Genomic DNA, 22318 nt, shown 5'->3' on the forward strand with positions numbered 1-22318 from the left:
AAACTGAATAATCAAATGTAAAATAACACTGTATAGTGTATCATAGTATATGCACACAAATCTAATTCATCTCTTTTTGTGCCTACATTCTTTGATGTGGCTTGGAATTCTCACACAGTCACATGCCCTAAACACATGCAGATGATAAACTAATTGATAAATGTATGGTTCAAATTGGCAATGACTCAACAAATCATGTCTGTGGTTTCTGTTCAACTATAATATCGTAACCCTGCAATGTGACTATTGCGGATACACATATTGCGAGATCAATGCTAAAACGATATATTGTGCAGCCCTCGTCAGAATGACAAGTTTTTATGTGTACTTATACTTAAATTACTTAGTCATGTTGGCAGTATAACAGCCAGTACTCTGGAGGGGTGTTCTGATGTAAACTGGTGTTTTTTTTTTGTTTTGTTTTTTTGTGGTTTGTACTATTCAGGCCCAATACCAAGGGGGTTTGGAAGACCCACCGATCACTGACAAAGCTAATCAGTTTTGGCCAATGCGTGAAGCACCAAAAGTAGCCCTTATAACAGTTTTTCTCACAACACTATTTATATTTGCACAACAGTTAATGCATTTCTCAAAACAGTTAGTCATTTGTTCACATCATATTAACATTTTCTCATTCCTTTCAACAAATTGCAAATGCTTTTGGACATGCACCAATTGCTTTTATACAACTCACTGCTGTTTTATAACATTTTCATTTGCTTATGTCATGTCGATCAAAATTAACTAAACTTGTGAATGCTGAATAGTCCATATAAAACGAATAGTCCTCATTTCATTACTTAAGTTACAGTTTTTCTTGTTTGCTTTGATGCAGCCGTCAACTGAAACAGCGGCACTCATGGTCAAAATGACACATTATGCTTGCAAAATGCACATACCGTGTCAAAACATTAAAAATATGCAACAAAAGCTAGTTTTACCTTCAAACAACACAACTTGCAAACAAGTATATGAGCTCTTTCAATTATTCATTAGACAATGGACAACAAAAAAACAAAATACAGATCTCAGTGTGAATTCTATTTGGGCTGTCAAATTGGCCTTTTTGCAAAGAATTGGATCAAGAATAAGAAATGCTTTGATTAAACTTATATTGAATTCATGACATTTTTCAAACTGTGGCTGAAAACTAAAATACCGTAAAAAAAATAAAAAATAAAAATAAAATTTAAAAAAGAAAAAAGTAGCAGAAAGAAGCAGAAAAAAGAAAGAAACTAATAAAATATTGTAAATATTAGAGAAAACACATGTAAACCAATATACAGTCAAATATATTGGGAACATAGGAAATAGCCACTATTGACCTCCTCCATCCATGCTGGCACAGAACAACACAGACCTTCCACCATTTTAATGTTTGCAGACTGATTGCTAAGTGAAGATTTGTGTGAAGTAGTGTCAATCCGCTGCTTCATTGAATTCATACTGATCTTGGTGGTTTCTAATGGTTAGGAATGGATGGTTTCAGTTTGGTTACCATAACTAAAACAATGAAGTTTAGACTGCTTGAATGACATCTGTGTTAACTGTTTGGAAAAATGGTGGGGAAAATGTGTCAACCCAATGAGAAAGGGTTTACACATTTGCAAGACCTGTCCTCTGCTCTGCTGGGATAGTGATAATAAAAATGAAGTGGAACTTAGTTTCTTTAACCAGGTCAAAGCAAACAAGAAAAACTGTATTACATACAAATCTTATAGAATTTTTAAAATCTTTTTTTCTGAAAATGTCTTCAAAATTGAACAATTTGATGAATGATTTACAGACCTGTGTATGTTGTAGGTTCAGTTTCAATATGTACTGCAAAATTGTTGTGTATATCTATACCCAAAGAAAGTTTATGTTTGTTGTAAATAGAGTGTATTTATTCTTTTGCGCAATGCTGTGAATAAATTAGAATTGCAAAGAGCAAATGCAGTAAAAATGTGAGACATACATATTCAGTGTCTTGTACTCAGATGCCTCACTCAATGCAGTGATGTCTAACTTAACTGTAGTTTTCAAATGGCTGTGCTAATAGTATATAGTGCTGTCTTGAGCATTTTCAGGAAGTGTCACCAAAATTTTTGCACTGGAAAAAATGTACAGCGTAAACTGTCACAATGAAAAGATGACCAAGCCGTCTTGTTTATAAACAATGGTGTCAGGACTTTTCATCTTGATGACACTGACACTTTCATTGACATGAATACTTGTTTTGAAGAATTAGCTATCCATTTTGAGCAAGTGACACGCTTTTGCAGGTTATCAACTAGGTTTTGTAGTTTGCACTGTTTGAGAATTGCATTAACTGTTGTGCAAATGTAAATATTGTTGTGAGAAATGCACCAAAGCGACTGAGAAAAACTGTAATACTTACTGTATAAAGCATGCACGAATAAGCATAACGTGTCATCGTGCACTGTGAAAGGAACAGGGCTTTACTGTAGATGTACATAAATGAATACTCCTGAGGCGTGGCATGCCAAATCCCTCATTTTTCCAGAACTTAATCATTATCCAACTGTTGGGGTGTGGGGCTTCACAGCACAGGAGCCAGACCTCCTACTGTGCCTAAACCGCAGTTTTATAAACGGCCTGCTGATATAGACACCGTTTTGTGAGTCTCTCCACTGACTGGTGTTGCCATTTAAGCATTAAATTTCTTTTATGCTCTCATCTCTAATGGCTGACTGTACACTGCATCAAGCTGAGGAATTAATCCACTGTGTGAAGGATAGATAGATAGATAGATAGATAGATAGATAGATAGATAGATAGATAGATAGATGGATGGATGGATGGATGGATGGATGGATGGATGGATGGATGGATGGATGGATGGATGGATGGATGGATGGATGGATGGATGGATAGATAGATAGATAGATAGATAGATAGATAGATAGATAGATAGATAGATAGATAGATAGATAGATAGATAGATAGATAGATAGATAGATAGATAGATAGATAGATAGATAGATAGATAGATAGATAGATAGATAGATAGATAGATAGATAGATAGATAGATAGATGATGGATGGATGGATGGATGGATGGATGGATGGATGGATGGATGGATGGATGGATGGATGGATGGATAGATAGATAGATAGATAGATAGATAGATAGATAGATAGATAGATAGATAGATAGATAGATAGATAGATAGATAGATAGATAGATAGATAGATAGATAGATAGATAGATAGATAGATAGATAGATAGATAGATAGATAGATAGATAGATGAGATTGAGATAGGTGAGTGATCTTAACTATCTCTTTAACAGAAGTAAACTAATTGATTGATGAATGAAGCAAAGCTGCTCACATCTGTCAAGGGAAAACACCACAGAATCACAGAGGCAAATATACCATCTGTACAATGGCGACCTCTACTGGAAAATATCCAATAATTAATTTATATTTCAGGAGAAAATGAGTGAAGAAAAATTAATTCATTTTTCTTCTGCTTTGTACCTTTTTAAATCAGGGGTCGACACCGCGGAATGCACTGTCAACTATTCCGGCATAAGTTTTACACATCGGATACCCTTCCACCCACAACCCAGTACAAGGAAACACCCATACACTCCCGCATTCACACACACACACACACACACACACACCACGGCCAATTTGGACTGTAGGGGAAACCGGAGCAGCTGAGACTCGAACCCACAACGTTTTTGCTGTGAGGCAACAGTGCTAACCATTGAGCCACTGTGTCGTCTGAAGGGAAATTATTCTATTCTATTCTATTCTATTCTATTCTATTATATTATATTATATTATATTTATAAATTTTCTATCATATGTTAACGTTAATAGGCTAATTCTTCTCCCTTGAATAGTGGAACATTCCTTCCGTGCCTCACTTGCAAATATTAAAATCGAATATGGCTAATTAACTGCACATGGTTACTTTATGAACTTGTTTTTTATGTTTTTTATTTGTTTAATTTTACATTCAAAAGATAAAGGTTCAACTTAAAATTTATTTTAATTTGCAGTTAATTTACATAATAATAATAATAATAATAATAATAATAATAATAATAATAATAATAAAGAATCTACAGAGAAAAAATAAATATCTATAAAGAAACAGAATTTTTTTGAGTTTCAATGCTAGGGCCCCATACCTGGAATTGCTCATGGCCCCGAAATAACTATGGTTCCACCCTGATTATATTATATTATATTATATTATATTATATTATATTATATTATATTATATTATATTATATTATATTATATTATATTATATTATATTATATTATATTATATTATATTCATTTTTCTTTGGCTTAATCCCATTTATCAGGGGTCGCCCCAGCGGAATGAACCACCAACTTATCCAGCATATGTTTTGGACATACTGGAAAACACTCAAACACTCATACACGCTCACATTCACACACTTATACGCTACAGCAAATTTAGTTCATCCAATTCACCTATACAGCATGTTTTGCGGGAGAAACCGGAGCAATCTGAGGAAACTTATGCTAACACGGGGAGAATATGCAAACTCCACACAAAAATGCCAACTAGTCCAGCAGGACTTGAACCAGAGACTTTTTTTGCTGTGAGGCGACAGTGCTAACCACTGAGCCACCACACTGCTCTATATTATATTATATTATATTATATTATATTATATTATATTATATTATATTATATTATATTATATTATTTTATATTATTTTATATTATATTATATTATATTATATTATATTATATTATATTATTTTATATTATATTATATTATATTATATTATATTATATTATATTATATTATATTATATTATATTATATTATATTATATTATATTATATTAGTTACTAATTACTAATTGATAATAAAAAGGAGAAACACAAGTACGTTCTGTGAATTTTTTTCTTTGTTTTTTTGTTTTTGCCGTAAGGCAACAAAAAACTTTTCACATCTAGCCATGTCATTCCTCTTCTGTGGTCTTTGTGATGACATCAAATCTGCTGAATTTCACAGCTACTGTAGATCTAAAAGTACATACCAGTCACATGCTCACATGCGCTCGTGTCAACCTGCTGACCTTTATAGAGGGGATTTTTGAGACCCTCTTGTTTACAGATCTCATGGACTGGGCTCTTGAGTAATCACGCTTAGCCCAGATGACACTAAATATAACTGATCATAATGGCTGCGCAATTGTGACAGAGCTCCTGCTCATTGGCAAATAACAACATGGCTATCTGTCGACACACAAACATAAATAGATTTTCCCAACAGAATACATGTAAGGTCAGATGCGCAATATATTCAGTCTAATAATTGATAACAGTTATAATACCTTACTATGGAAACTGTGATATGAATGACCAGTGCTTTTGGAAGGTCACCAAGACATAACATCAAATCCACGAGCAAAATATTCCCATATAACTGCAGTGGGCTTTCAACAAAACCACACAAGAAGTAATTGATATTATACTACAGTCCTGTTGAATGCTTGATTCTGATAGGATGAAAAGCATGGCATTATTTTTAGATAAATGCACTGCTACATCAGTTCCAGACAGGTCTTGGACCTATTACAGTTCCTTACCACTACGCTTAATGATTTTAGTTAGGCAAAGGAAAAATATAAAATCAAAACAAAATGCTATGCAACTACACGCTGTTTGAGGACAAAACCTTACAAATGAAATATAAGAACTGAACAATTCCTTTGGGTGCGGTAAAAGGGTTTAAGTGTAATTACTGAATCTGGTTCATTCATTCATTCATTTTCCTTCAGCTTAGTACCTTTATTTATCAGGGGTCACCACAGCAGAATGAACTACCAACTTATCCAGCCTATGTTTTAGGCAGAGGATGCTTTTCCAACTGCAACCCAGTAGTGGGAAACATCCATACACTCTCATTCACACACATACACTATGGCCAATTTAGTTTATTCAGTTCACCTACAGCGCATGTTTTTGGACTATGGGTGAGCACCGGAGCTCGCGGAGGAAAGCCACTCCAACATGGGGAGAACATGCAAACTTCACACAGAAATGCCAACTGACCCACCCAGGACTTGAATCAGCGACCTTCTTGCTTTCAGGCGACAGTGCTAACCACGGATCCTCTGTGTTGCCTCCGGCCCATTGAATTATTAGGAAATAATCCACACCTCAGAGGTGCATTATTTTTGTAATAATTCAACGGCCTGTTTATATTATTCCTTGTGTAAGGTACAACAAATCAGAAAGATATGTAGCTTAAAAGATCCTCCCGTCATAACAAAACTCAACATAAAAATGTTGTAAACATAATGTTGTAAATATATTGAACAACCACAATAACTGAACAACCACAAGTCAGTGATTTGTGTTTCACAACACAGACCTTGATTCAATAAAGCATTCGTTGATTTTTAACTGAAATGTCCTTGGTGATTGACAAAATTTAACAGCAAATTTAAAGTTAATTTATTTTTGGTGAATTAACCCTCACCCAACTACTAAAAAAAGATTAAATTAAACGATATATAAATATTGAATAACCTAATATAGTAGTTTAATATTTGTTAATTTATGAGTAATTTAAAGATGATCTCTTTATATTTGATTCATTGAATAAATGATTCTATTGGTCTACACCTGGGTAAAATCACTTAGGCCTCATTATTTTTATTTAATTTTTCTAAATAATGTTGTGAAATAACATCGGAATGAAGTTATTTTCACAGGGCAAACCGATTCATTCTTTCCTCTCCGGTGTCAACTCTCGGTAAACTGTTCCTGGATCTGTTATATTAGGAGACCGTTAGGTGGAAGTGACGTCAGTGAGGAGGGTGGAGTTGCGGCATGTGTGTGTTTGGTTGGTTACAGCTGAATGGAAACGAATACATGGAGCGCTCGTATAGAAATACGATGCATGACAACAAGCGCTTCTGCTTAAAAGAAGTCATCATTGTCCTAGAGAGCTCAGAAACGACACGAACGATGACAGCGCGCGTCTTCCGGCAAGGAAATTTCACCGCTGTATTATGTTTTTGACATTCATAATAGTTGTGTAATTTTCTTAACCCACTGTATATATTTTTTATTTTTTCTCACTGTTCGGAATATTTTTTGTTCATGACTGTCTCCAATATAATCGAAGTGGAGGAGCCGGAATTAGAGAACTGTAACGTTAAAATGAAAAAAGAGGCATCCGAATTGTTAGGGTTTTCTCCGCAGAAAGATATTGTTTACAACGAACTTCTGCCGTACAAGGACAAACTTGACGATGAGTCCAATGAAATTTTGGCACAGATCAAAGGAAACCTCGGTCGAGCCGTCCAACTCCGAGAGGTCTGGCCAGGGGTCTTGTTTTGGACGAGGAAACTTTCCACGTAAGTATTTAAGAAACATTAACTCCATGTATTACCCAGGGTTAATTCGTTTTGTCTACCGACTAATTTAAATAATGGACTTGCCCTAGAATATGATCATGAATATTGTATTCCTTAAATCCTAATATCCTTAACTGGAAATGTGATGTTCCAGTCCAGACCAGGCAAACCCGAATGACCCGTTTGTATTTAGGAGGATAAGGATAAAGTAAAAATATCTCCAGTCAAGTGCGTTTTAAATAGAGCGCTAATGTACAGCGAGCTTTCCGCTTATGCGCATGCGTAGTCCATGCACTGTTTTACTTGAGTCATTGTTAAAACATTATACAATATTTGAGAATAATCGAAAGAGGATTTAACCAAGTGTTTTATTATCTTGAGTTGTTTGTTTAAATGCCTGGTCGACAGAACAGTTACAGTTAGCTTTTATAACAACATAGAAAAGGTTACTAAATGTGGACTATTTTGGTTTTTAGCCTTTAAAGTTAAAGTGAAGGTAAGGGAATGACAGGTGTTCAACAAGCCATAATTTGTCAGTGATTGCAAAATGACTTGTTGGTCATGTTTTCGCCACTCTATTGCTATTCTAGGAGCACAAGCACAAACAGTTACTGATGTCAGACTGCTTGTGACTCTTATGAGATGCAATCCTCATATCTGTAAACAGTAAACATGCGCAGAAATATTGTCCTCAATGTCATCCAAGCCATGTGAGTAAACCAGGACATCACTAAATCTATTCATGGTTACCTAAGCGTCACGTATTTGTATTGGAAGTTGTCCTGCAGTGTTTAGGACATGGTTTTCACCTCTGCCATTCCAGAGAGAATCTAAACAAAACCCACTTGGCAAGCTATCGCCATCCTCAGAACTGAAACTGGTATCTGGGTCTGGCCTAGATTATTTGATTGTGTCAGGTCAGCCACCAGTCAACTTCCTTTTCATTGGAAAGCAAGCTTTGACAGCTTGACCCAAATCTTCTAATTAAAGTGATGTGCTTGGACGTTACATGATGCTTCTTTAACTTCTCATTTCAACATAGAGTAACCAATCACTTACCAATATAAGACAAGGCAATCTAAAGTTGTTAGCTCTGTTTTATTCATAGAAGCACATTGCTTATGTTATGATCCAATATTTACAGTAATAATACAGTAATCATCAAAAATGTTAAATCAGCCATTATTAACACTTCCCCATTTTTTCCAAACCTGTTTGATTTTCTTTCTTTTGTTGAACACAAGGGGAGATATTTTGAAGAATGTTGGAAACCAGTAGCCATTGACTCCCATAGTAGTTTATTAGTTTACCAGTTTCCAACATTCTTCACTCTCCAGTGTATCTTCTTTTATGTTCAACAGAAAAAAAGCTCATTGACACTTGAAAGTAAGTAAATGGCAAGCAAATTTTAGATATTTTTTTAATTTAGTTTTTTTTTTATTGGAGTTTTCAGATTTACACACATATAGGGTTTTCCCCATTGGGTACACAAAACAATCAAACACAGGGATATATAAATAAAAAATAATTAATTAACAAATACACAAATTACATTAAGAATTCAAAGACATCATAAGACCAATCTAAACGATACACTCATAATTGCACATTTCAAATTTTGACTAAACTATCCCCTAATAAATCAGAAGTTGAGGTTCAACACTGCCAGTTTTAGAATTGACAAAGTTCTGTTTTCATAGTTTGAATGTATTTAAAGTGTTTTGATACTACACCACACATTTCCTTTAGGTATATCCGATTATATGGAAGGAAGTTCAACAAAGAGGACCATGTGCTCTTTGTCAAGCTGCTCTACGAGCTGGTCACCATCCCCAAACTCGAGATCAGTATGATGCAGAGCTTCGCACGTCTCCTCATCACACTGCTAAAGTAAGCCTTTATGTATAAATAAATATGTGTGTGCGTGTGTATATATATATATATATATATATATATATATATATATATATATATATATATATATATACTAGATTGGGGTCATTTTGTAGTAGATTACAAACAAGCTCTGCAAAAAGACCAAAAAAGCAGGTTTCATTAATTGAGATGAGCACAACATTGTCTATATTTTTCCATTGCATTGTTTATGGAATTACTAGTTGTAATTACTTGATTTGGTCTGGTTAGTATATTTATATGCTATATAGTATAATAATATAATGAATGTAATGAATTTATAAACTGTATCCCATTCTTATGGGAATTTATTTTAGAATTCATTAGGTATTGACATTTTTAACTGCTGTTAATATGGCAGTGTGACAGAAAAGCCACCTGAAGTTTGTATGTTCACCAAATACATTTAGGACACGTCCATGGGTTTGTTTTCCAGGAAGAAGGAGCTGCTCTCAAGAGAGGACCTAGAATTGCCATGGCGACCCTTGTATGAGCTCCAGGACCGGATCCTGTACTCAAAGACTGAGCACCTCGGTCTGAACTGGTTTCCCAGGTACATTCACATCCCGTATGAAACATTAAATAACAATAATAGCTTAGTCTCGCATCTTTTTCTTTTCTCAGCAATATTAAAACTAAATATACAAAATACTGTTTCTTGTTTGTGGAAAATACATACATCTCTACTCAATAAAACAGTACTGTGCACAGTATTAAGTGTACTGTGCTCTATACTCTAGTTACCTTAATAACTTCCATACCAGCTTTATTTTTTGATGATGTCTCAGGAGACATGCTCAGCGCTCTTAGTTCTGTGAATCTGCATTCATCCGAGTACTGGTGCTGATGCTTAGCATCACAGAAAAGTGTTGTCTGAGTCATCAGGAAGTGCTGAGTGTGCTTGTCTTTTTTTTTTCTCTTCTCATGTTCAGTTCTCTGCGGCCACGCTCTTCTTCAAAACACATAATTGTTAAACTTGCGCAGAGGTGGTAAGGACAATTATTAATATTACTATGTAAAGGTGCACTCAATAATATTTTGCACTTATTTTACTGGCCTTAAAATCTGTTTGCAATGGATGCATGAAGTGTTTATTCATTAGGTCAATAATATTTTATCCATTTCACTATAAACACAGCAATGAAATGGATGTCCTGTTTTTTCCAAAAATGGATCCATTTCTAGCATCACTGTTGATAAACAGTTGAAGTCAGAATTATTAACCCTCTTGAATTATTAGCCCCCCTATATCGTTTTTTTCCCCCAATTTCTGTTTAATGGAATGAAGGTGTTTTTTCAGCACATTTCTGAACATAATAGTTTTAATAACTCATTTCTAATATCTGATTTATTTCATCTTTGATATAATGACAGTAAATTATATTTTACTAAATATATAAGACACTATATTCAGCTTAAAGGGACATTTAAAGGCTAAACTAGGTTAATTAGGTTAACTAGGCAAGTTAGGCTAATTAGACAAATCTTTATTTAAAGATGCTTTGTTCTGTAGACAAGCAGAAAAAAAAATTAAAGTGAGCTAATAATATTGACCTTAAAATGCAGTGCTTCATTTGTAAATGGAAAATTTCTGGAACAAAATCAGAAAGTAAAAGTTAACGTAACCGGCGTCTGCCACACAATTACAGTTTTTTTCCAGAACATGACATTATTAAGCAGTTATAGCAGAAAAAAGCATCAAATTTATGAACGGTCTTATTTATTTATTTATTTATTTTATAATTATTTTGTGCAATATAATGTTATGGATCAGCCATGGATAAAAAAAATCAAACATGTAGCTACAAACATAAATCGTATAAAACATAACTATTCAGTTTACTAACACCACTGACATTCAGTTCACTTTACTATTATGTGCCAAGCGAAAATGACTCGCTCTGTTTAATCTTTAAGAAAAGCCCATAGTTACTTTTTCTGTCATGTTTTCTGGCTGACTTGAGAATGCTTTGCTTCTGTTCCCTGCTATCATGATCCAGGGGCGCAGTTTCATCTTCTCTTGGTCAGGCTCATTATCAGATTTAATTGTGGTTTAAAAAAAATATACAGTATATGCTTAACTGCCTCTGGCATTTTGAAAATATAAATATTTTTTAGGTAGGCCAGTATGCCACACTTTATTTTTGCTGCTTGCTGCACGTGAAACAATAAGCACCAATCAATGAGAGTCAGAGTGATTGTAAATGTAAAAAAGCTGATGACACAAAGTGTCTACCTTTGTGTGCGTGCGCGCGCACACAATCCACACATCTTTGCTGGTCTATATCTACTCTTTTATAAACTTATGTATAATTAAAGGCAAGCATGGGTTATGAAAATGAGCATTTAATGTATCTTTTATACTATTTAGTTACCTCAGATAGCTCATGTGCTAGCATAGTCATACCATTAGCCTCCTGGCTACAATAAGCTAACGCAGCTCTGATTAACCACACAACAAGGTATCACAATAATAGCTTTTGATCAGGCATTCACCACAGACGATCCTTTAGGGGTCCTAAGCGGACTCGATTGCAGGGGGGACACCAGCTCAAATTAAGCACTGTTAAAATGTTTTTTTTTTTTCTTAATTAAAAACTGCTTTTATTCTAGCTGAAATAAAACAAATAAGACTTTTTCCAAAAGAAAAATATTATATGGAATACTGTGAAAGATTCCTTGCTCTGTTAAACATCATTTGAAAAATGTTTGAAAAAGAAAACAAGTTCACAGGAAGGCTGATAATTTTGACTTCAACTGTATATTTGATGATTTTGGTATATTTATTGTAACTGTCCTGCTTATAAATAACAGTTACAAAAATACAAAGTGCTACTTTTTATATTAAATTATAGAGTGCACCTTCAGCAAATAAGATGCACGTCACATTGCACAAAATAAAACCACTGAACTCACAGTGTGAAGGACAATGCTATGCTGCTTTCACACCATTCAATAACACTTTGTTGCTCCCAACTGGAATGCTTAACATTGTTCCTGAGTGTTGAGCATGTTTGTAGCGCCTGTTTTCCCCCATGCACTTTAATGCAGACATCTGATACTGCAGTATGCTTGATGACTCCCGCTACAGTCAATCCCTACAGAGGATCACATTCTTTCCTCTATGTGAGTCCAGAGGTGAATAAATGATTTCTTCAAAACAAAGGTCATCAAGTTCAGGGCCCTGTCAGGGTGTCACATATCTGCAATGTTTCTGTGACACTCATCAGCTTGTTTACATTTGTTTGGCTGTGTGAGTTTTACGATGCATGTTTTTATTGGCTTCCGTGCTAGTGCTGGGCGTGATTTGATCTGTTGGCTTTCATGAAGTAATTAATGTCCTTAATATAATGGGGTTGATAACACATTCTAAGACCAGCTTATATAGGTCACAGATGGACCATCAGCCCCCAGTGTCTGTCATTTCACAGCACAACTGTGTTCAAAGAAATTGAAACCAATAAAAAAACTCTATTTCCCAAAGGGTTCTCTAACATTGGCCTCATCACTTGCTTTTTTGAGTTCATTATAGGATTGGGTTCGAAATGCATGAACAGTTTTAATTGCACTAGTGTGTTGTTCTTGTACATCCTAGAATGGATGCATGGAAAATTACAGTGTTTTCTGGTGTAGTAGTTTTCATCACTTTTAATTGAATCTTTTTTTCTGCAGCTCAGTGGAAGCAGTTTTGAAGGTGTTAATCAAGAGCTGCAGGCCGTAAGTACTTGCACATTTTCTGGTTTGTTTTACAAGACACAGAATAGTGCAACTTTCAACAAGATTTTTAAGAATAGGGGGTTTTTTTGTGCCGTTTATTTGCATAAGTGTGAATGCTGCAAACCGAGTGACCTAATAAGATAGGGGTCTCAGTCATACCTGCCAACACTCCCATTTTTCCCAGTATTTCAGACCCCGCCACCCTCCCGTTTTGTTATTTCTCCTGGAAAACTCCTGTCATTTCACGAACCCCCTCCATCTACCACCCCACCAACCCCCTCAACTTTTTGGCACAGTCTATAACACCCCCGGATCTATAACACCCTCGATAATACCAATTTTGGTATACAGTAGTATCTGATCATAGTGGCTGCATGAAACTCGGTGCACAGTTACTTAGCCGTGTTATTCAGACACCTTACTGCCAACACCTAGACAACCAAATCCACCCCCCCACACCCGGTCTCTTGGGTTTGAAAACGCATTTTGGCAGGTATGGTCTCAGTGCACATTCAAATTAACTGCATTTTGAATGAAATATGAATGCATCATGGATCAAAGATTTCTAAACAGCCAAAAAAAAACAGTATGTTGTGTAACAAAGTTATTTCTTGTCATAGTTGCAATGTTGCTCATTACGATTCAATACAGGCATTAAAAAAAAGCATTACAGTAAATCTTTGTGTATGTGTGCGTTGTGATTTGTCACCTTCACACGTAAAATATGAACTCTATGTTCTCTAAGGTGATAGAAATTCAGTGGCATATACAGACTTAAACAGTTGCATCAAGACCTGCATGCAGCATTGTTATGGACCCTTTTACATCTCCAGGTTTCTCAGTAGCGGAAGTTGTGATAATTGGGTAAACTTAGAGCGCAGTGAATGGAAGAGTACAACAAATAATTTTTTTACCATTCTATTCTGAGATTAAAGATATTATCTCTTTATTAAAACAATTACATAAAAAGTAAACTGTAACTAAACGCATTTACTGGGGCACTTTCCATTTTTACTTGGGCACTAAGTAAATGGGGGTTTAGTGATCTCCCTGTTAAAAAATTTTGGATGATGATGACCGTTAAACGCATCATAACTTGTAAAAAGGGTCCATTATGGCTGCTCAGTAAGTTTTGAAGGTAAATAAAATATTAAAAACAGGATTTTTTTTCCAACTTACGGTTTGGACCAGAAAATGACACTGTGGTAATAAACTGAACTGATACCAGTGTTGCCAGATATAGATTTTTTTCCAGCCAAAAAGATGTCCAAAACCTGCTCAAACTAAAAAAAAAATGCCCAAAATATTCGATTAATATTTTATTACGTTTTGTTGATTTAATTCAGAAATTAGCCTAGTTACTTTAATTGTCATCATTTTAACCATGCAGCAACCAACACCAACAGTCACAGAACCACAATGATAAAATTACAACATAACTGGATCACATCACAACACTGCACGTATTGTTCTGTAGATTACACCTATTCGCCTATATATTGTAGATTTATTTGTTTAAAGATAATATTAAAATATTAAAAGTTGCATTAAATTAAATTAAAGTATTTTAGATGTTAGTTTCAGTTTGTTCGTTTTAAGGATATCAACTAGTTAATCTGGTGAGCTTAAAAATGATTAATTTGGCAACTCATGAAATGTTGACAAGACATGAGTTTAAACTTCGACAGCAGCTCCATGGATTCCTATTATAGATTTAGGTAGATGCATAATGGCGTAAATGCAGAAATTCGTCCCATTTGGCGTTTTACAATTTTTTTGAACACACTGAAGTGCTCTTGTCAATCAAGTAATGCTTCTAAGTTGGTTTTTGCTGTCAATTGCAGGAAAAATGATTGATAAAAGTGTCATGACTAACTGCTGTGAGTTTAACTGCAGGCACTGTGTGAAGCACATGCACGTGAATGGGAGTCAGATTTGTCCAGGGAGTCAGATTTTGATTTTGATGAACTTTCCCTCACCAATTTATGTTTTAAAACCACCCAACTTTTGTCAATTTGCCATTTTTTTACCTGCAAAATCAAATTCAGAACAACCCAACTTGGTGGGAAATCGCCCAATATGGCAACGCCGACTGAGACTGAATGTATAATTTTCTGTTTTTTTTTGTCTCAAATTCATTCAACTAATTAAATCGATTTCATGTCCTTAGAATGAGGAAGTGTGTTCAAACATTTACATGTAAACACTGTGCTCCCAGCAGATCTTCAGTTTCTCTGTAGGCTGCTAATCCTGTTTAATGCTCTGTTAATTTGGCTTTGTGGGAATTTCCTGTCTCTGAGAGACTGATGTGTCCTAGGATCAGTGCTGTCCTCTCCTTAGCAGGGGGTCAACACGGACATCATATAATAGCAGACAACTTAGGATAAAACCATACCAAAAAAAAATCTGTTTTTTTTTCATTGTTTCAAATGAAAAACAGTAACACAGATTGGAGTAATGGACATTGTCTAGGTTAAAGTAAAGCGGCATGTTCCCATACATTACTCAGCTCATCTGGGGAAGGTTATTATGTGGCCACTGGCCAGACAGTGGGTCCTAACTTTCAGCTTGTGCAGAGAATGCATTGTTGTTGACAACTAGGCCAGTAGATTATTGATGGTGTTGGTGTATGTTTGTATTCTTAATTTAGCTTTGGCTGCCAGACAGTAATCCTTTTATTGAAGCATGTTAACTAATTATCCAGTTACTAAAGGTTTGCTCGTATTCCAAACAGCGTGGTGTGACATTTTGAAGTCATGTTGTTAAATTCAAACTTTTAAATCCACATTTTATACACTTATACAACACTTTAGGTCACAGGTTAGCAATAATAAATCACAAAATCACTCTGCATGTGTGTGTGTGTGTGTGTGCAGATATTTCCCAGAATCAGCCACACAGGAGATGCTGGATGAGTGGAAGCCTCTGATGTGCCCGTTTGACGTGACCATGCAGAAGGCGATGGGATATTTTGAGCTCTTTCTGCCCACCACTCTCCCCCCAGAGCTGCATGATAAGGGCTTCAAGTGAGACTTGCCTCAAACTTGTTTTGACCTAGTTTCAGCCTGCTTTACTTTGCATAGTATTCCCTATCAGTCTTTATACTTGGTGAACAGGCTAATCGACTGAAAAAAAATTATGGTTCAAAGGCGAAATGTTTTTAAACGTGTGTTATTCTTTTTTTAATGAATGTTTCCTGTTTAATGGAGCTTTTTTTTCAGTGACGAAACTAATGACTGCAACACCTGGCAAAGAGTGTGGAATCGCCACTCTTGGAAGATGTTCATTCAAATGTTTAACTGTGTAGAAAAAAAAAACAAGCACATACATCCCACAAAACTTTAATCTAACTTTCTGGCTGTATGAAACACTTCTAATTACAACTTTTGCTAACACTTTATAATAACTACACACTATGAATCATTTATTAAGCATTAGAGAATAGTTAATTCATTATGTGTTAAGTAATAACTCTACATTAATAGATGTTAGTAAGCAGTTTATAACTGCAGATATGCTCTATTGTTGAATTTTAAGCACATTTAAAATGGGCTTAATAATTGTACTTTCATGCTTTAATTATGATTTTTTGATAAATTAAGTATTGCATTATTTACAAACCAGTTATTTGAGTGAAGTTGCTGTTTTTTAAAGAATGTTCAGAATGTAAACAAACTATTTAAATCAACATGTATATATCTTATTATTCAGGCATATTTCAATAGTTCATTTTTATGTTAATAAATGCTTTATTAACTCAACTTTACCTAGTTTTGTGACCTAATCTAAAGTGAGGACTGTTTATGGTTTATAAATCCCTTATAAATGACAATTAAAGGCTTAGTTATATTTTAAACTGAAAAAAAAATGACTTTATTAATTTCTATTCATTTGAAGATACACAAATAAAACTGTATCAAATGAAAAATAAATCTTAACCAAAATATAATTGCTGTATTTGTACTGTATTTATTATTATATTTGTACTTAAATGTATCATAATACATTGCTAAATTATTATATTGTTGTTGTTTTAATTTATGATGATTCGTAAATAATGCAATGCTTAAATTAGTTATGAAAAATTGGTCAGTAAAAAAGTATGAAAGTACAATCATTAAGCACAATTTAAATGTGCTTATTTATCAAAAATACAGCATTTGTATCTGCACTTTTAACCTGCTTACTAACGTCTATTGAGTTGATGTTTAACAAATGATGAATTCACTATTTGCTAATGCTTAATAAATGATTCATAGTGTGCAGTTATTATAAAGTGTTACCTAAGTTTTTTATTACAACTGTTTTTACTTTTTTTATTTGAGTGTTTCATACAACCAGAAGGTTGGCTTGTTTTTTTTTTTTGCACAAACATTTGAATGAACATCTTCCAAGAGTGGAGATTTCATACTTTTTGCCAGGGGTTGTATAATGCATTTTTACCTTTATTTAAGACACCCAAATGTTGTTCATTGGAAAATCATGTCAGCCATATTCAGAACATTTATTTTAAATCTTTATACTTTTATTCCAATGTCCTTAAATGCAAATCTGTATATGTCAATGTCCTCCAAATCACCAAGTTTTAACAGTTTGTAAGCGATACTTTTGAAATAATTTAAAACAAAATACAGTTTTGAATAATCTTTTTTTTTTTCATATAATAAACATATTGCTCACATCAATGATTGTTTTATTTTTATGTAAAAGCTTTAGGTATGTTAAGCTTTTTTTCATCCAAATTTTGGCATTTTTTATTGTTTACTTGGATTTAATAAGCTATGTATCTAATTCAAATCACTTTCATGAATTTTATTTAAGCAGACATAAAAATAGGACATAATAGGGACAGAATCCTACAGTATATCATGTATGATGAAAAATGGATAAGCTAACCATTTGTTATTTTTTTATAAAATGTCATTCATTCTTAAATAAATGCAAAAACCTAAACATGAACTATAATTTGATTTGCTGTGCCATGGGGTATTTTGTTTTGTGTGTCTCTACAGACTTTGGTTTGATGATTTGATAAGCCTGTGGGTGTCAGTTCAAAACCTTCCAAGCTGGGAAGTGGTGAGTTTGATCATCTTAGTAAATTTCTGTCCAACCAGGTAATTAATTTCATCAGCATCGTCAATGGATTTTGTGTTTCAGAATCTTGTCAGTCTTTTTGCACGACTGGCAAATGACAACATTGGTTACATAGATTGGGACCCTTATATACCAAAGGTGAGATGGTCTTTTTTCTGCCATTTTAAAAGACACATCACATCAAAATGTAATTCAATGCGTGTTATTTCAATTAATTTTCTGTGTGTGTGTGTGCGTGCGTGCAATTAGCCATTCAGCATTGCTGGTTTAGTGCGAATAGTTATTTTCAATTCTCTCTTATACAGTTCCCACTCTGTCTGTGTTTCAGATCTTCACCAGGATCTTGAGGAGTCTCAATCTTCCTGTAGGATCCAGCCAGATGCTGGTTTCCAGATACCTGACAAATGCCTATGACATCAGTTATGTGGTCATCTGGATCTCTGCTTTGCTGGTCAGTGTAAAATAAAGCACCTGAAGAATATTCTTCATTTCTTTTGAACAATATTTAAAACCATACAGTTATGCTGTAATGAATTCGCTCTATATCTGTTTTAGGGAGGGCCCAGCAAACAGGCCCAGACCCAGCTCAGTGGCCTTTTCAATGGCATCACCTCATTTTTTCACCCTTCCAACCACGGCCGCTGGCTGGTGAGTTACTGGTGTAGTTTTCTGACTTTTATTTTTATTTGGCATTTACAGTCAAAGACAAAATATTTATTTATTTATTTATTTATTCTTTTTTTACCAAATGGTGTTTAACAGAGCAAGGGATTTTCACTATATTTCCTATAATAGTTTTTTTTCTGGAGAAAGTCTTATTTGTTTTATTTCGGCTAGAATAAAAGAAGTTTTTAATTTTTTTAAAGTCAATTTAAGGTCATTATTATTAGTCTCTTTAAACAATATTGTTTTGCAAAACAAACCATCCTTATACATTGATTTGCATAATTACCCTAACTTGCCTAGTGAAGCTAATTAAACTAGTTAAGCTTTTAAATGACACTTTTTAAGCTGAATACTAGTATCTTGAAAAATATCTAGAAAAAATCTTCTTCACAGTCATCATGGAAATGAGTAATTAAAACTATTATGTTTAGAAATGTGTTGAAATGTGTCTCTCTCTAATCCTGGGGGGCTAATAATTTTGACTTCATCTGTATATCAAATTAAAACAATTATTTTGGTGTCAAATTACATTTACAAAATTGAGTGTGTACACTTTAATTTTTCAAATATTTGTGAAAATAAAATGTCAAAATAAAGGTCAACTAATGATCCATCATCATTCAGTATAACATATTTATATGAAAAGACAACATGCTTATTCTTAAACTGCACTTATTAAAATGTTTATAAAATAACTTCATAGTCAATTTTAGCATATTTTAAATTATTAAACCCGCCTTGCTGGCAAATGGGTAAAACCTATTGGATTGAAGAATGTTGGCTAATTAATAATAGTCTAATATTTATATTATTTAAAAAGCGAAATAAATATTAAAAATAAATATTGTGAGTGTGTTTCCCAGTACTGGGTTGCGGCTGGAAGGGCACCCATTGTGTAAAACATACGCTGGAATAGTTGCCGGTTTCTTCCACTGTGGCTACCCCTGATAAATAAGGGACTAAGCCGAATGAATGAACGAATGAATGAATGAATAGTGACATTGCCATATGGCATGAATGTTCAATATACAGTAAATTGAAGTAATGTAGTAAGAGCAGCATGCACCGGGTCTTCAGGTTACTGTCTAGATTAAATGCGTCTCCCATAATGCTTTAGAAGAGCCTACAGCTGTGTCAGTTTTAAACACTGCTGCCATCAACAATACATGCCAGTCTTTTTCTAGAAGCATCTCCTCATAGACGAGGACAGCTTGTTATTCCAGGGATGTGTGTAGCTTTGTCTGAGGGAGGCATCTAGTTCTCAGTTTCAAATGTCACAGTGAACCCAGTGAGAGCTTTGTCCAGTTATTGTCTCCGCATTGTTGCCATATTACTTTGTCTTCCTTTTTGAGACTGCTGTTGATGAAATTGTTAGCAGTCTGCGCCTGTGAATTTGTTTTCAGAAGCTTACAGAAAGTGTCCTTTCTTTGCAAAAGAGCTGTGCGTTCTTTGTTGGGCATTAAAGGCTTTAAAGAGTGTTTTACGGCAGGAAGATAATAGTCATTGCTTTGATAAAAATGGCAATTCCTCTTTTTTGACATTATAAGCTCAGGAAAATTAACAGTTCAATCAATCCATCCACAAATGTTTGTTTGAATTTGTTTAGGCTTTTAAAAAATCACACACCCATTACAAATGTTTATGTTCAATCATTCAATCCGTTTCCTATTTTCATTAATGAAGTTTCCCATTATTCTCTTTAGGGAACGGGTTGATGGGAGGGAGAACAGTGTAAAATGTTTGCTTTGTCTACACTATTATTATTCTGTAACTTTGTCATCTTTTGTGATTTGCAAACTAAAAAAAAAAAAAAACTTCAAAAAAAAAAAAAAATATATATATATATATATATATAAATATATATATATATATATATATATATATATATATATATATATATATATATATATATATATATATATATATATATATATATATATATTGTACATAAAAAACTGTGAAAACCTTACAAAAATGTTTAAACAAATTCATATTTTTTAAATAATACAAATTTAATAATTAATTTACCAATAATTTTCCTCTCAACTGCATATGCTATTTTACCTTTATATACATATCTACATATTGTACAAAAAAATATTTAAAAAACTGTGAAAACCTTACAAAAATATTCAAACAAATACATATTTTTTTAAATAATACAAATTTAATAATTAATTTACCAATAATGTTCTCAACTGCATATGCTATTTTACCTCATTTTTGTATTTACGTTTATTTATATTTGTTCTGACCATCTGTAGATGAAACTTATGAAGCTCCTTCAGCGTTTACCTGCCAGTGTTGTGAAACGCCTCCATCGAGAGCGTTACCGGACGCCAACATGGCTGACCCCTATTCCAGAGAGCCACCTTCTCAGTGAGCAGGACATCACAGACTTTGTGGAGAGCATAAAGCAACCCGTCCTGCTGGCCATGTTCAGCAAAACTGGCAGTCTGGATGCAGCCCAAGCCCTGCAAAACCTTGCCCTGCTCCGACCTGAATTGGTCATTCCTCCAGTCCTGGAGAAGTGAGTGTGTGTTTGATTGTTTTTAAAGTACATAATAATATATTTTGTCTAAGTTTGTCAATATTATATAAGTTTTGTGAAATTAATCAAGTTAACGAACCAGAGGTAGTTGGTTTAGAAGAATGGATGGTGAGCTCAAGCATTATAACATAGGGTTCTCACAGGTCATGGATTTTCTGGAAAATCATGGAATTTTATAAAGTTTATTCCAGACTTTGAATGTCAGAGAATTTCATATTGTTTTGTCATGGAATATCAGGGGTTGTTGTTGTGTCATGTTAGGCATAAGTTTTTATTTTGTTGTTATTTAGTTTTTTAAATGGGTCACAAGGAGAAGTTAATATCTGTAAATGGGTCACTGGCAGAACTGAACATTTAGCGAATTGTGAGCTATTTACTGGCAAGTTTTAAAGCATTATAATTTCTTTAATTATTATTTCTGCCTTATTATGTAATAATAGTGTTAATGTTTTAATTAGTGCTGGGCAAAGATGAATCATGATTAATCACATCCAAAATAAAAGTTTGTTCTATATAATATATGTGTGTGTGTTATATATATTTATTATGTAAATGTGATATACACACACATACATACTGCATGCTTAATAAATTACTAATTAGCTGCTTATTAATAGATTGTAAGATAGAAGTTTGGTTTAGGTTTTGGGTAGGATTAGGGATGCAGAATACGATCATACTTTTTAACTAATAATGAACTGTTAATATCTTAATAGCCACCCAATAGATAATAGCATCAATTGTGACCTAAACTAAAGTGTTACCAAAAATTATGTTGATATTCAAATGTATATATAATTTGTATCATAGACATATTTTATATCTAAATATAAAAAATAGTACTGTACACACATTTAAATTATGTCAACACAAACTTGCCCAGCACTAGATGAATTAATGATATAAGCCAGCGGTTCCTAAACTGGGGTGCACAGTCTAACCACCAGGGGTGCATGAGACAATGTTTGTAATGGTGTAAAATCTGCAATGTGTAGTCTGTG

At 33.9% G+C, this 22318-nt stretch overlaps 1 protein-coding gene across 2 annotated transcripts in view; it reads left to right on the plus strand.

Annotated features, from left to right (window-relative positions):
• The first annotated feature begins 6819 nt into the window (after nt 1–6819).
• Nucleotides 6820–22318, plus strand: part of psme4a (proteasome activator subunit 4a) — a 55274-nt gene continuing 39775 nt past the window's right edge. Inside the window, exons 1-11 of one of the 2 annotated variants that reach the window (NM_001423996.1) lie at nt 6843–7375; nt 9125–9265; nt 9726–9842; nt 10222–10278; nt 12962–13006; nt 15883–16032; nt 18019–18082; nt 18164–18238; nt 18429–18551; nt 18656–18748; nt 21031–21296. In NM_001423996.1, the coding sequence (NP_001410925.1) occupies nt 7119–7375; nt 9125–9265; nt 9726–9842; nt 10222–10278; nt 12962–13006; nt 15883–16032; nt 18019–18082; nt 18164–18238; nt 18429–18551; nt 18656–18748; nt 21031–21296 (1388 nt within the window). In that variant the 5' untranslated portion in view covers nt 6843–7118. Of the gene's footprint in view, nt 7376–9124; nt 9266–9725; nt 9843–10221; nt 10279–12961; nt 13007–15882; nt 16033–18018; nt 18083–18163; nt 18239–18428; nt 18552–18655; nt 18749–21030; nt 21297–22318 lie in introns of both variants that reach the window. The other variant, XM_087278578.1, reaches the window with a different exon arrangement.

This window comes from Danio rerio, chromosome 13, assembly GCF_052040795.2.
Source record: "Danio rerio strain M-AB ecotype USA chromosome 13, GRCz13ab, whole genome shotgun sequence".
Taxonomy (NCBI): Eukaryota; Metazoa; Chordata; class Actinopteri; order Cypriniformes; family Danionidae; genus Danio; species Danio rerio.